At 46.2% G+C, this 15510-nt stretch overlaps 1 protein-coding gene across 1 annotated transcript in view; it reads right to left on the bottom strand.

Annotated features, from left to right (window-relative positions):
- Positions 1-15510, bottom strand: part of septin9a (septin 9a) — a gene marked incomplete at its 5' end in the record, with an annotated part of 79541 nt that overhangs the window by 16000 nt on the left and 48031 nt on the right. The window contains 1 exon segment of the mRNA XM_080857166.1: positions 5767-5985. Coding sequence (XP_080713292.1) covers positions 5767-5985 — 219 coding nt within the window.

Here is a 15510-nt window from a genome sequence, read left to right as displayed (position 1 = left end):
TGTCCCTCACATCCACAGACCAAACTCATGTCCCCTTAGTGGACTTATCCTCCCTGTGTCTGACCTCCCAGTGTCCTCCCTGTGTCTGACCTCCCAGTGTCCTCACTGTGTCTGACCTCCCAGTGTCCTCACTGTGTCTGACCTCCCTGTGTCTATCCTCCCTGTGTCTATCCTCCCTGTGTCTATCCTCCCTGTGTCTATCCTCCCTGTGTCTATCCTCCCAGTGTCCTCACTGTGGAGCTCCTAAGACTGGGCCCTCTGATGGCTCCTGCAGTCACTCAACGAGCCTCTCAGGCTGAGGTGTGAATGTATGGGTGGAGACGGCGAGCGTTAGAGCTCTTGTCTGTGCCTGGAGTTCCAGCAGGGCTCCTACGGCTCAATGCAGGCATATATCAGTCCAGACACAGTCTCCTTATAGGGGCAGAGAACTGAGCCACAACACCCCTGGAGCAGCCAAGGTGAGAGGCAGACTAGGCACAGAGTGAGATCAAGAGGGAAGGAGAGAGAGAGAGGGAAATGCAGAGAATTAGAGAGAGAGAGAGAGAGAAAGAGAGAATCCCAGAATGTCAGAGAATGATAAAAGGAGAGAGGGAGAGAGAAAGAAAGAATGGTGTGCATAAAGGACACAGTAAGAGTGTCGTCTGGACCAAGAGCTGGGGTATTTGGGAGACACTCCTCCGCAGACAGCCCCTCAGTTCTCACCCCTGTATGTTCACTTGTATGTTCTCCCCCGTATGTTCTCTTGTATGTAAACCCCTGTATGTTCACTTGTATGTAAACCCCTGCATGGTATGTTCACTTGTATGTAAACCCCTGTATGTTCACTTGTTTGCACACCCCTGTATGTTCACTTGTATGTAAACCCCTGTATGTTCACTTGTATGTAAACCCCTGTATGGTATGTTCACTTGTTTGTAAACCCCTGTATGGTATGTTCTCTTGTTTGTAAACCCCTGTATGGTATGTTCACTTGTTTGTAAACCCCTGTATGGTATGTTCACTTGTTTGTAAACCCCTGTATGGTATGTTCACTTGTTTGTAAACCCCTGTATGTTCACTTGTTTGTAAACCCCTGTATGGTATGTTCACTTGTTTGTAAACCCCTGTATGTTCTCTTGTATGTAAACCCCTGTATGTTCTCTTGTTTGTAAACCCCTGTATGTTCTCTTGTTTGTAAACCCCTGTATGGTATGTTCACTTGTTTGTACACCCCTGTATGTTCACTTGTATGTAAACCCCTGTATGGTATGTTCACTTGTTTGTAAACCCCTGTATGTTCACTTGTTTGTAAACCCCTGTATGGTATGTTCACTTGTTTGTAAACCCCTGTATGGTATGTTCACTTGTTTGTAAACCCCTGTATGGTATGTTCACTTGTTTGTAAACCCCTGTATGTTCTCTTGTATGTAAACCCCTGTGTGTTCTCTTGTTTGTAAACCCCTGTATGTTCTCTTGTTTGTAAACCCCTGTATGTTCTCTTGTATGTAAACCCCTGTATGGTATGTTCACTTGTTTGTAAACCCCTGTATGTTCTCTTGTTTGTAAACCCCTGTATGTTCACTTGTATGTACTTCGCCATTCTGCCACTCACTGGTCTGCACTGCTGCTGCCAGAGCCATGATGTGCATTACTGTTGTATGCATGTTGTCAGAGTTTTTATGTTCCAGACGGTGTAGGTGTGTTTTCTCAAATTGCTTTAGTGATAGTACATGTCGTCTGCATTTCTGTGTGTCTTTCAACCCCTGCTTTGGGCTGTTTGGATTTTAAATGCTGCAGAAATTTTTCCAAGACGTGGTTCCCCTTAAAGTGTGAAAGTAAGCTGTGTGCATGTTTAACTCAGTCCTGATGATACGCATGTCATTAATCAACTATGTAAGGGAATTATTTTTGGAGAATGACCGACGGACAATACATTATCCCGCTTATTATACGGGTACTTGCCAAAAACGATAGAAGACATTCCTCCAACATACCTCTTTTTAATGATTTAGGTGCCGTTTCATGTGTCCCGTTTAGAAATAAATAGTTCTTCAAGCAAATAGAACTTTGAAGTTTCAGGTGTTGCATAGCAACCCATTACTTGCTGACTTCAAATTACTCTCTACTGTTGTGTTAAAATGACTGGACTTCTGGCGGAATGATATGAAAGATGTGAATTAGAAGTACAAAACACGTTGCCAATGACAGCGGTGATTATCTTTCGCAGAGGTCTGTTAGCAGGAATTAATGTATGGGTATGACGTAGGGATGGCCCATTCAAATCAACGGTACTTTTTGGAACATTCTGAAGAGCCGTATAATAAACCTCGGTTAATGTGCGCACACAGGGCAAATCACTGGTCACTCCTCAAACGCAGACCCATCAACACACACCCTCAGCACAGGTTCCCACATGTGGAGCGCTGCCAACCCTTCAGCACAGGATGGGGACGGACTGGAGGCAGATAGCATTTAAAGCTAGCTTCAGAGTTAGCACAGCCAGGCAGCCAGCCAGCCCCACACCCACACCCACACCCACACACCACTGGTGTGATGTTAAAGAAGCATTATGGGGTTCTGGTCTTAAGAGTCAGTGAGATAAAAACCAGCAAGAACCTTGCAAACACCACCAACAGCCTAGTTCAACACGGAAAAAATTGTGCTAATTGGCGTCATTTGCGATACATTTTTGCGGGTGTTCCTGGACGAGTAGTGGGAACGACAGGAGTGTTCACTTGTCCTTCACATGATGATATTGCATCAAAATTCATTTAAAGATGGTACCAAAAGTAGAAATAGAACCTCAAAATGTGGACCATTGTTGCATTGTGTTGCTTTAATCATGGTATGCTGGAGATGCATCCCCGATATAACAGCAAGCTTTGAATAGGGTTTGCCGTGTTCTGACACTGAGGCATATCTCATGTGCTGTGGAGATGCCTTTGTAGTCTGCTACACTGTGTTTGCTCACATCTGCAGAACATCCTGCCCATCTGAGTTTCCAGACAATGGGTTTGCCAAGAGCCATACAAAACTGCAAGTGCATGTATTTCGGGAAGAAAATTCTTCTCTTGCATTCATGGCCTCATTTGGCCCCGAGACGTTTAACCGCTGGCATGATATACATTCTACATGTCTTAACGGAAGAATTTTTGTAAATTGATCACTTTGAAAAACGTACAAAGCCCAGAGCCAAATTAGGTCCATTCTCGCTACCTGTATTTCTCGCCTGTATTATTCCTGTATTTGGTCCATATTTTTCTTCCACCCCTTGCTGTTCTGTGGTAAAGCTGAGTCTATGGGAAAAAAGGAGTTGGCCTTGATAATTGGGGGGTGGGGGTGGATACGCCTGAACTTGAGCGCTGTGAGTGCCGGTCAGATCTCCTGGGCTGCGCTGCACCTCACAGCCCATAAATCGGAGCTGTCGGTCGGGTGGTGCGGCTTCCTGGAACGGCCCATTTATCACGCCACTCCGCAGGCCGGAGCAGGGAATGCGAAGCTCTGTCTACAGGCAACCAAAATGGCCAGTTCAGCGGCACGGGCATGGGCAGGTGCTCAGGGCGCGCATGTTTGACAGCGCGTGTGTGTGTGTGTGTGTGTGTGATGGGTTGGGAGTCTCTTTCCGCCCTTTCCTCGGGACACGTCTGCACCAACAAGGCCTCTCCCTCAGGCAGGACACCACTGACGCACACCATGCTAAGAGAACTCTCCACCTAAACACAAACACAAGACTACGCATCCGCTCTGTCCTATCCATTAGAGATGACCTGTTTGACACGAGGTCAGCTGGGCAGTGGACAAGTTACGGAGCACACTCTGAGTTGGTGAGACTGTTTAGTGTGTGTGTGTGTGTGCTAGGCCCCAGGGGCACTGTCTGTAAGGGAGTTGTCTTAGTCAATGTCTGCTTTCCTGTACCCAGACAGGCAGTCGAGACAGAGGCCATCAAACATTTCCGAGCTTGTGTGCATAAACAGACAGACACACACACACACACACACACAGGGCGGTTTATGGCCTCCTATCTGCACGTAGGAGAGACGGCGTGGGGAATCTTAATTAGCCGCCTGTGCACCTTAGTGCCTGTGCCTGCATGCAGATGAGCCTCTGAAGTGTGTGTGTGTGTGGATGTCTGTCTGTGTGTGCCTGTGTGTGTGTGTCTGTGTGTGTGTGTGTGTGTGTCTGTGTGTGTGTGTGTGTGTGTGTGTGTGTGTCTGTGTGTGTGTGTGTCTGTGTGTGTGTGTGTGTCTGTTTGTGTGTGTGTGTCTGTTTGTGTGTGTGTGTCTGTCTCTGTGTGTGTGTGTGTATGTCTCTGTGTGTGTGTGTGTGTCTGTGTGTGTGTGTGTGTCTCTGTGTGTGTGTGTGTGTCTGTGTGTGTGTGTGTGTGTCTGTGTGTGTGTGTGTGTCTGTGTGTGTGTGTGTGTGTGTCTCTGTGTGTGTGTGTGTGTGTGTCTCTGTGTGTGTGTGTGTGTGTCTCTGTGTGTGTGTGTGTGTGTGTGTGTCTCTGCGTGTGTGTGTGTGTGTCTCTGCGTGTGTGTGTGTGTGTCTCTGCGTGTGTGTGTGTGTGTGTCTGCGTGTGTGTGTGTGTGTGTCTGCGTGTGTGTGTGTGTGTGTGTGTCTGCGTGTGTGTGTGTGTGTGTCTCTGTGTGTGTGTGTGTGTGTGTCTCTGTGTGTGTGTGTGTGTGTGTGTGTGTGTGTGTGTCTCTGTGTGTGTGTGTGTGTGTGTGTCTCTGTGTGTGTGTGTGTGTGTGTGTGTGTGTGTGTCTGTGTGTGTGTGTGTGTGTGTGTCTCTGTGTGTGTGTGTGTGTGTCTCTGTGTGTGTGTGTGTGTCTCTGTGTGTGTGTGTGTGTGTCTCTGTGTGTGTGTCTCTGTGTGTGTGTGTCTGTGTCTCTGTGTGTGTGTGTGTGTCTGTGTGTGTCTGTGTCTGTGTGTGTGTGTCTGTGTGTGTGTGTGTGTGTGTGTGTGTGTGTCTGTGTGTGTGTCTGTGTGTGTGTGTGTGTCTGTGTGTGTGTGAACAAAAGCCTGTGCATCAGTGTGGTTGTATGCACGTGCGTGGGTGACTTAGAAATAAGGAATAAGAGCGAGTGCACACATCTGTTTGTGTGTTTGTCCGTGTGTGTCTGGAGGCTGTTATGTTTGAAATATGAAGGCTGATTAAAGGGCAGACAGCTTCTACTTTTAGACTAAAAATAAGCCGGCCGTTCACACTGGCTGTCTTTTCATAGTTCAGGGCCCAGCCAGTCCACCAGTGTAGGGGGCCCCTCTCGAAGCCTGCAACACACCGCAGCTCTGGCTCAAACATTCTTGAACATTCTCTGGAGGTTAATGGGACATTTCCCATTGAAGTGCCACGCGCCCTCTTCAACCACCCAGCGGCCCGCCACCACCCAGCCAGCGTGCTTGGACAGGAGGGACTCGCCTTCAACCATTATGATGAGCTCGAAACCCTGCTTCATGGCCTTCCCCCCCCACACACACACACAGACACACACAAACACTCCCAGGCCAGGAGTGACTCACCCACGACCATGATGTTGAGCTCGAAGCCCTGCTTCATGGCCTTCCCCTTACACACACACACACACACACACACACACACACACACACACACACACACACACACACACACACACACCAGGCTTCTTGGCCAGGAGGGACTCACCCACGACCATGATGTTGAGCTCGAAGCCCTGCTTCATGGCCTTCCCCTTACACACACACACACACACACACACACACACACACACACACACACACACACACACGGCTTCTTGGCCAGGAGGGACTCACCCACGACCATGATGTTGAGCTCGAAGCCCTGCTTCATGGCCTTGCGCCTCATCTGCTCCAGGATGGCGTCTATGCCCACGTAGCTGAAGTCCACCCCGCTGGCAGGCTTCTCGCTCCAGCTGGCGGGGGGCATCTCGGGCACCACTGGCTCTGCCATGCTGCTGACGCTGCTGCTGATGCTGCTGCTGCTGCTGCTGAAGCTGGAAATTACCTCTGACCCTGGGAGAGGGGAAGAGAGAGAGAGAAAGAGGGGGGGGACATAGAGAGAGAGGGGTTAAATGTTGTGGAGGGGCTTGCCAGTGAATAGAGAGGAGTTGTATGACCAGCAGATCTAAATAAAGGACATCTCAGCAGTGACTTCCCACTACCCCACAGCCCTAAAAACGACCCCCCCCCCCTAAACAGACACACACACACACACACACACACACACACACACACCCCTAAACAGACACACACACCCACACACAAGCTGCAGGAGAAGGTTGGGTTGCTGAGAGCATCCAAAGAACACCTCCATCCACGCTACCACGATTTATTTTCATGCGATTTTAAACAGCATGTCAAAGTTTGTTTAATGGAAGTTTTTTTACACTAGGAAACACACTTTCCAACCGTTAATTTGGCAGTGTGTGTGTGTGTGTGTGGGTCAATGACGTGCCATACTGATTTTTGCTTCCAGTGAAAATTTCTATCACATACTTGTACAAAAATACGTTTTTTATTGTATATATTCATTAATCATACATCATTCTCCCTCATCACTATCCATATTTGTGTGAAAAATACAAAATTGGTAGACTTTTACACCATTAAAGAGTGAAATGTCATGCGGTAAAACGGAAGCCAGTTTTTTTTTTTAAAGACAACTGCTTTTAAAATGACTAAAAAGGTTTAAAATTCATCAACTTTGGTCTTTGGCATAATTTTAAATATGTACAGAATAGCCCTTCAAAGTATTGATAGGATATATCTTGAAGAAATACCATTAATATCTAAATCACTTTGTTCCGCAAAGACAGATTTCCCTCAATGTCATGTGGTAAAACAAAATTTGGAAGCCATTTTGTACTTTAGAAATATGACTCATATCATGTGACCTGTGATGACATCACTCAGAGGACCCCTGAGGACAACTACAGTTGGAGGTAAGTTCAAAATGTGCTCCTATATTTAAGTTATTATCACCTTTTCCAGGTGACATACAAAGTGTCACAGATTTGAGCGTCATGCGGTCAAACGTCAAAAAAGTGTTGATAACGTTAAAAATGTAAAACATTTTGATTTACACATGAAATTTAAAGTTTATAGGTCAAGGTCAAGTAAAGTGTGGTGAATAGGTAGCCATGCAACTGCCTGTTAGGAATGAAAATGATGCAATCCGTCATGCGGACAACCAAAAAATGTCATGAAAATGTCATGTGGACAAACGTTTTTCCATATGACATACTGTTTTACCACATGACAGAGAATATTTTAAACTGAATTATCTTTTTCTTTCCTAAATATTTTAATACTTTGTGAAGCTTGAACAATTGTTCTTAATTACTTTTAACATATTTAATACATTTTTGTATATTTTAAACATTATTTCACATTTTTACAGATGCCTCTTTCCAGTAAAGAGAGGGGTGCACGTTTCCGTGCAAAGATCAGGGCAGATCCTGCTGCTAGAGAGTAACTGTGAAAGTATATGATGGTAGTATATGATAGTATATGAGTCAGTCAGTTATATCAGTACAGACTGCATTTTCTTTAAGCCTGAATTGTAGTCTTTATCATCAACACTAGTATAAAGATAAAGTGTCTTCAATGACTTACAGACAATAAAGATATGAATAACTGAACTATTAATGACTATATTTTATTCACATATCAGATTAATGTTATGAATATTAACAAATAAATAGTCTTGTTATTATTCTTGCAGGTATCGACAGATAAAGCAAGCTGGGAAGAGTGGTTATAACGATGATCAGCCATGGTGGGAGGGTGACGGCTTGGCAGCAGGGCGGTGATTGATTGGGGGGTACTAGATTACCATTTCAGAAGATGTTGTTGTTTTTAATCATTGTTCAAGTGATAGATTACAATGAGAGGGCAGATTGGAGTGATGTGTGTTTTTCTATGAGAAAATTAATTCTGAGTTTTAGACCTGTTCATAAGGTTTTGATAAGAAGCTGAAACATTTTTAGCTGACTGTTGTGTTGGAAATCAAATTGTAAATCATTTTTACCAAATAAGAATGTCATTGTTCTTTTTAATCTGACTGTAGTGATGAAAATTTACATTTTAAATCAGATTTACCAGATAAACTGTTTACTATTATTGTGCTTTTTTAAGTTGTTTTAAGTGATGGAAGTAAATCCTTAAATCTGATTTATCAGTTCATATTTCACATAAGAACACAAGCCAAAAATGTATTCAAATGTAACAAGACTGTTGCAAAAAAGTTTTTAATGTCATTAAAAGGTTCACTTTAACAGCCCTGACTATCTTTGGCATTTTTCAGAAGTAGCCAACTACAACTTGTTAGCACAACTGCATTAGACCATAACGCATGAGTCTATGTCATGCGGTAAAACAAAATATGTCATGCGGTAAAACGCTTAATTTTGAAATAAATATACAAAATATTCTATTAAGTGAAATTGTGAATGAACACAATGAAGAAGAGCTAATAAAATCTAAAGGTATGCCTGACTTTAAAGCACTTTTGCCTCTCTAATTGAAAAAAGATGTAACAAATGTTGACAGATGACATGCTGCTGTCTTTAAAGACAAAATATCAAATATTTAAAATTCTAGTGTTGACATTCTGCAACTGGGTATAGCATCTGTGTAGATCAATAATTACATTTTGATTGTTTGTAACAGAGCCATTAACATTAATTTTAATATTATACTGAAAATAAATTCGTTTTACCGCATGACATTTTTAAGGGGTGTATACAGGTAAATGCATTAAAATGTCATGTATTGTCGTCTTTTGCGAGGGGCACTAACAGAAATTAAAAATACACATGTGGATTCACACAGGAAAAGCTAAACCTGACTTATAACTATAATTTTTTTTTTTTGCTGTTTGGAAACTCAAAAACGGCACTGACCCGTGTGTGTGTGTGTGTGTGTGTGTGTGTGCGCTCTGAGAACAATCGTGCATCATCTGCATCACTCGAGCGAGGCCATCACCTCTGGCAGGAGGGAAGACGTGAGGATGGGTGAAATGGTTCACCTGGTGCGGCTAAGACAGATGGGCTGTTCCACAGAGCGGGAGGTTAGACATAACAGCCGCGGAGGTGAACTCCACACCAGAGCTCCTGGCTAGAGGCAGAGGCGGGCGCTGGCTTAGCACACCTCTCCCTTGTTTAAACATCCCCGTGACCCCGAGCCAGAAACATTCTCTCACGGGCGAGATGGAGCGGGCTTCAGTCAGCAGACCAAATCCATCGGATCGCTCAGAGCCAATCCAGATGGTTCCGGATCTGCCAAGTGTTCACCGTCAAGCGCGCGAGATGTACGTCTTTGGCGAATCTGAGTCATGACAGCGGGAACGAGAAGCGTTTCTTAAAGAAATCAACTTCCTTTTCTTCAAGATCACCTACCAACTAAATGAGACATCCCTTCAAAACAGCTTTTTCAGCGAGTGCTGAGTGTTCTTCGACTCACACACACTCACACACACACGGGACATTCTTTGCAAATGACCCCCAAAGCACTGAACTTTTCAGATTTTTTTCATTCTGTACAAATGCTCTTCATAAGATGCAAAAATGAACACCAGTCACCATTTTATCCATTTAAAAAGTGTCACATTAACTAGAAGAAAACATTTAAACCTACATGCTCCGTGAAATGTCCATACCCTGTGCATCCAAGCACCATGATATTCCAATGATATGACCACAGCAGGCTGGACAGACCTGGACCAAACCCTGTGGTGGAGCTGGAGCCATCGCTGGGTGAGCCCTACGCCTCTGCACTGGGATAGTCTTGCAGCCCAGACCCAGAAACCTGAGCTCCCATGGGCATGCATGGCTTGCAAGGGTGGGGGTGGGGGGGTGTTTGGGGTGGGCAGCTACTCGTCAAGCTTGTCAGCCCTGCTCCCTGTAGCCAGAGAAGGCTGCCAACCATCCCTGCAACACTATCAGGTTCCACAGGCAGCCCGCTACACAAAAGAGCCACTTCGGTTCACTGGGAACTCGAAGCTACAAGCTACAATGCTGCATTTTCAGGTGCTACAGGGAAGGGCAAAGAGAGACCAAGGGGAGAGCAGGAAGGGGAAGGGAGAGAAAGAAATGACAGTGTTGCAAAGCAGAACAGATGTGGCTGGGGGTCAGCGAGTCCAGCACTAATGGTGGATTTAAACTTCCAAGTCGTCACATGGCAAGATGAGGGACAGGGACCGTACCCTTTACTCAAAGACTAAGCAGTCTGCTGCCAGTCAATCTCTGCTGAGAGACAAACACTATGTGGGGACAATAGAACACATGCAATGTCTACCACACACACACACACACACACACACACACACAGACACAGAGCCAAGGACAGCGTGCCTGCGGATGACACTATGGGCGTCTCTTACCTTCATGGGTAGTAGACGCACTCACACACACACACACACACACGTCCGTGCGCACACACACACACACACACACACACACACACACACACACACACACACACACACACACACAGGAGGACGTCAACTCTGACCTGCTTTCTCCGAGAGGAAGGCTGGGTGTGCACACACTCCTGTGCTCCCATTGGAAAGAGAGAGCAGGCAGACCAAAGGAAAAGGTTTCCCTTTGGCATGCAGATAATGAAGATGAATGGCATCCTCATCACACTCTTCCCTCCGAGCGCCACCCAACGCCACACCTACTGCACAAAACCTCAACTGACTGCTCAACACTCCACCATTTCCTCCTGCCACACATACCCACACACACACACACACACACACACACACACACTTTTTTGTTTAACTCGGATCATGGCTGTCCAGACTAAACCTCTGAGCTGTATGTAATGACAGGAAAAGTTAAAATGGAGATGAAAGCAACGACTGGAGAACAGTAGTAGACTTGTTACATGCGGGCCACAGAAAGTGTGAAGTAACAACCTGCTGGGACGGGGCACTCTGGCGCCTTTTAAATGTGGACTAGTCTGGCACCTACCCATAATGCCCACCTCAACCCCCCCCCCCCACACACACACACACACACACACACACACGGCTCCCACTGACAGACACACAGGTCCACTGCTGGGAAGTGAACCGTGGGATTGGAGTAGTGAGTGTGTTGGACGGGCAGCAAACACTCTCAAATCGCCCCCACCAGGGCCCTGCAGAGCAGCTCCAAGCTGGGGCCTGCCATTCTTTTTTTGTAGTTGTTATCGTTGTTATTTACAGGGCCTCACAGAGCAGCTCCGCAGAGGGACCCATTCAAAAGGCAAACAGCTTCGCTTTGAGGTGGCGCTCCATGGGAACGCTGCTCTGCCCTGAATCTCAGGTTGGCTTTAGAATACTGAACAGCAGGGAGGAGGAGGAGGAGGAGGAGGGGATGAAATCTCACAGGGCCTTCAGAGAGTTTACAGAGAGAGAGAGGATCTATAGGGGTGGCTGGGACATGTTATAGTGTCTTTTTGTGCTTTGGAGGGGGAGGTATCACTTCCCGTAAACACTGTAAAAGCTGGACAACCAGAATCAGTCAGCACACCGTCATTTCTAAAAGAGGCACCTTGTAGAAACATGAATGAAGCATTTTTATATTTTACAAGCAGACTAATAGGGGAAAAAGGGGGCGGTTGTGGTTTTGTTGTAGCGGGGCATCACTGTAACCCAAGCGCCGGGTTCTCTTCACATTTGTCCGAGCGAAAGCAGCCGTTCTGCGCACACACACCAGCCCAGTTTCCCACAGACAGCTGGGACGCTTAAACCAAAGGGGATTTACAGCGTGCATATCAAAACAGAGAATCAAGCCTCACATTTTCAAAAGGAGTGTTAAAACCGGCCCGAGCTTCAAAGAATGCTCTTGAAGTGGAGCTTAGACGGACAGCCAATGTCACCACTACAGCGAGATGCAACACCACCAAAACAAACATTACATCAATACAAATACATTATAAAAAGATAAATTAAATAATAAAAACACAAGTTGTGAAGCCTCTGAGATTTATGGGTATTGGGAGTCTCTCTCCTCATGTTCTTGTCTTTAACACATCTCGTCCAGGAGCAAGGGAAGAGAGGCTTTTCTTGTTCGAGCGGAGTCACGTAAAGCTCGCGGGGGCCAGCTGACCGCAGACCCTGGGAATCGGCGTCCGGCTCTAGGGGAAACGAGCTGCCAGAGTCTTCAGTGGCACAGGTGCCTCGGCACCGGAGGAGTGACCCCAATAAATCTACTGCACCTCTGAGCCCCGCCATTACCGAGTCTGGCTTTACGAGCGCCACATCTGGGGGAAATTACCAGCACATCATCACAAAGGGGGCAACCCGCCAAATAAAGCTGGGGAATCGGGGACATTACGACGCCTATCTTTCATGTATGGGGGCTCTCTCTCTCTCTTTCTCTCTCTCTCTCTCTTCCTTTTGAAGGGTATCTTTTTTTTGGACCGCTCAGGGTGTCTGAGACAGGAAGTGTGTTGGCGGATATGTTCCTGAGCTTACAAGGTGAGCCGGTTCAATCCAGCCAGACTGGGGGAAGAGTCGGGTCAGGTTTCAGAGCAGAGATCCGACCAGCTTTATGGAGGAACGGGAGAGTTTTTACAACTGGAGAGTAAACAGTGTTGTGAATGTCATAAAACTAAGGGCTCCCAATATATGAAGTGCAGGTTTTTTTGTCCATTCCATAAAGCATCAGTCCATTGGAGCAAAGCCAAAGCTTTCAGCCAGAGGACATCAGTAAGTAGTAGACATTCCTGGCAACACTGCATGCATATTTTGCTGACTGCTGGATTTAGTTTATTGATTACACCCGTTGTGTACTAATTTGGCTGCTCTCTTATCTCGGCATATATCTCCATCCAGCTTGCGCAGAGCCAAGAGCCAATTGGAGGCCAATCCCAGCGCTTTTGTAACATGCGCAAACAAAACTTTCCATGCAAACCTCCAAGATGCTTTCCTGTTTTCAATTAGGGACAAGGAGGGAAGAAAGGCTCTGTTTTTTTTTCTTCCTTCTTTGCAAAGTATCAAGTGGCCTGTTTAAAATAAATGCCAGCAATTCCAACACCACAGCGAGGAGGAGTGGGGAAGAGGAGGAGGAGGGGGAAGAGGAGGAGGAGGGATGGGGAGGAGGGGAAGAGGAGGAGGCGCATGGAGTCCGAGTCACTGATTTATTTCTTACACAACCCATACAGGCAAATAGCGGCAAATCACAGGCCTGCCTGTCACAGGAAACCAACGCGCCACCAGCTCTGCCCTACTTATCACTGCACCGGGCTGCACAGTGTACAGTAACCTTTTCCACATGCTGACTGAACAAACTTATATGCAACTGATCCAACTTCAAATACCTGGTGTCCACTCCTAATGAAGGAAGTGGATGAACACCAGACGCCCTGCTCAGCGAACAGAGAAAGGCACAGAAATGTTCAAACGCTGCAGCCTCCGGGACGGGTGAAATGCCGGGGATTTCCAAGCCACTTCCGTTCAAAACCCTGTATTTATGGGTCCTTCTGAGGTTGGGCCTGGCAGGCGGGTGGACGGGGTGGACAGGCAAGTGGCGGCTGGAGTAGACGGCCATCATCCCTGGCCTCCACCCCCCCCCCACCCATGAGCCCTGGCTACAGACGGCCCTCTTTATGAGCGAGCAAGCGTTTAACATCTGCTCTTCTGCTTTGCTGCTTCCAGGACCAAGAGAGGAAGATCCAGAGTTTAGAAGTTAGGATACATCAGCCATTAATCTTATGTGTCACACAACAAGACACACTAAAATGGTGCCTGGCGAGAAACGCTAATGTCCTGATTAGCACTAAATGGTCTAAAGAAGCGGCACAGTACTTAGCATTACACATTTTTTCATGTGGCAAAATGCTTTTATCCAAAGAGACGTACAAGTGAAGCAGAAAAGAAGCAAAGTAGAACCAGAGTAGAACCAGACTAGTGAAGCAGAGTATATGCACATATGGCAGAAGGCCTAGTATGCTGCACACTGTACCTCCAGCTCATCAGCTCTGTTATTCAAAGCAGCTGGGCACTGCTGTCCCTGACTCCGGATCAGGCACCAGGCCATATGACCTGCAACAACAAACGGAGGCTTACACTCTGCATTAGGCTGCATTATATGGAAATTGCCTTGAGGAAGATGCAATTATGTGAAACTGGAGGCCGTGTATGGTGGATGTGTGTGTGTGTGTGTGTGTGTGTGTGTGTGTGTGTGTGTGCGATGGAGGTAGTGTACATCTGGGTCTACTTGGTCTGAAACAAAGGGAAACGTGCCTTCCCCATTGCTCCCACCCGCTCAAGAAGAGGCCCTCAATAAAAACTCCAAACAAACATTCACGGTGACAGCGCTATGTGGGTAAGTGCACTGGTTAAAAGGGCCGCCATCGTTCACCTCTGAATGTGACCTCTGACCTTTGGCACAGAAGAGCTCGTAAACGCAGCTGCCGTCACCTGCTGTTAAAAATTACAACTCTAGAAGGGAGAACCACTGAGGGAGGGATGGGACTGTGTACAGTTCCACCTGATACCCAGCAGCCGAGAAGAAAGGGGGAGAGAAGGAGGGAGAGAGCGAGGGAAAAAGAGAAAGGAAGGAGAGATGTGAAGCCTTCCGGAATGGCAAGTATTTCAGACCAGAGAAACAGAGAGGCAGATGAAAGCCAGGAGAAGGTCACCACACAGAAACACTTCTGTACCTCGGCCCAGTCCAGTGACCCCTGTGCAGAGTTTAGCCAGCACTACCACAGGCTCTCCTCGGCTTCACCTCCGCCCCCACCCCATCACACAAGACCTTGTTAGACTGCTTCTGCTCAAGGCTCACTCACACCGCACAGTGCAAACGCACAGTAACATTCCTCTCATGAAACGTGAGCCAAAGGCAACAGCACTTTAATCTCATACATAAATATGCCCACTGCTAGAATCTGACCAGAACCCTTGGATGAACGATGCAAAGTACTTGCCCTGGTATTAGTTTCACCGCCCTTAATCCCACCTCGTGTCAGATTCTTATCTTAAACTGATAAACACACAGTGCTTGCTATAGACAAACTACTGATGATGAAAAACAGACAGTCTTCACACCTTCATGCCTTTCCTGTGAGGATTGCCATCAGCCCATAGCCAGCAGACTACACACAGTATCCAGTCTTCATGCGAAAAACATGAGTAGATAAACAGTCAAATGTTTTTGTCTTAAAATTGAACTGCTCAGTGTATGTCCTGCAGGTACACAATCGATGTTGAAGGAACATGTGAAGGGAAAAATAACTGGTAGGTTCATATACAGGCAGAACAGCTCAAATAAATGTCTACATTTCACAGTTCCAAAGCTTCTGTGTGCAAAGGAAAGTCACTTTCATATAGTGTGTTCTTGCTTTCATCATAAAAGTCTTTGAAATCTGATACAGAATGCGTATGTCTAACTAACTGTGAACCCTTGCCCACCAACAGAAGAAAGAGTCATGCAAATCATGTCATAAAAGCATATACACAAATCTGCAATCCATATTAGAACACTATATACTGACAATAAATACCCCACAGAAAGATATTTAGATGAAATATCAATGGATAGC

The sequence above is a fragment of the Sprattus sprattus genome (genome assembly GCF_963457725.1).
Source record: "Sprattus sprattus genome assembly, chromosome: 18".
Taxonomy (NCBI): domain Eukaryota; kingdom Metazoa; phylum Chordata; class Actinopteri; order Clupeiformes; family Clupeidae; genus Sprattus; species Sprattus sprattus.
The sequence above is the reverse complement of the archived record's forward strand: the minus strand, read 5'-3'. Positions and strand labels throughout refer to the sequence as shown.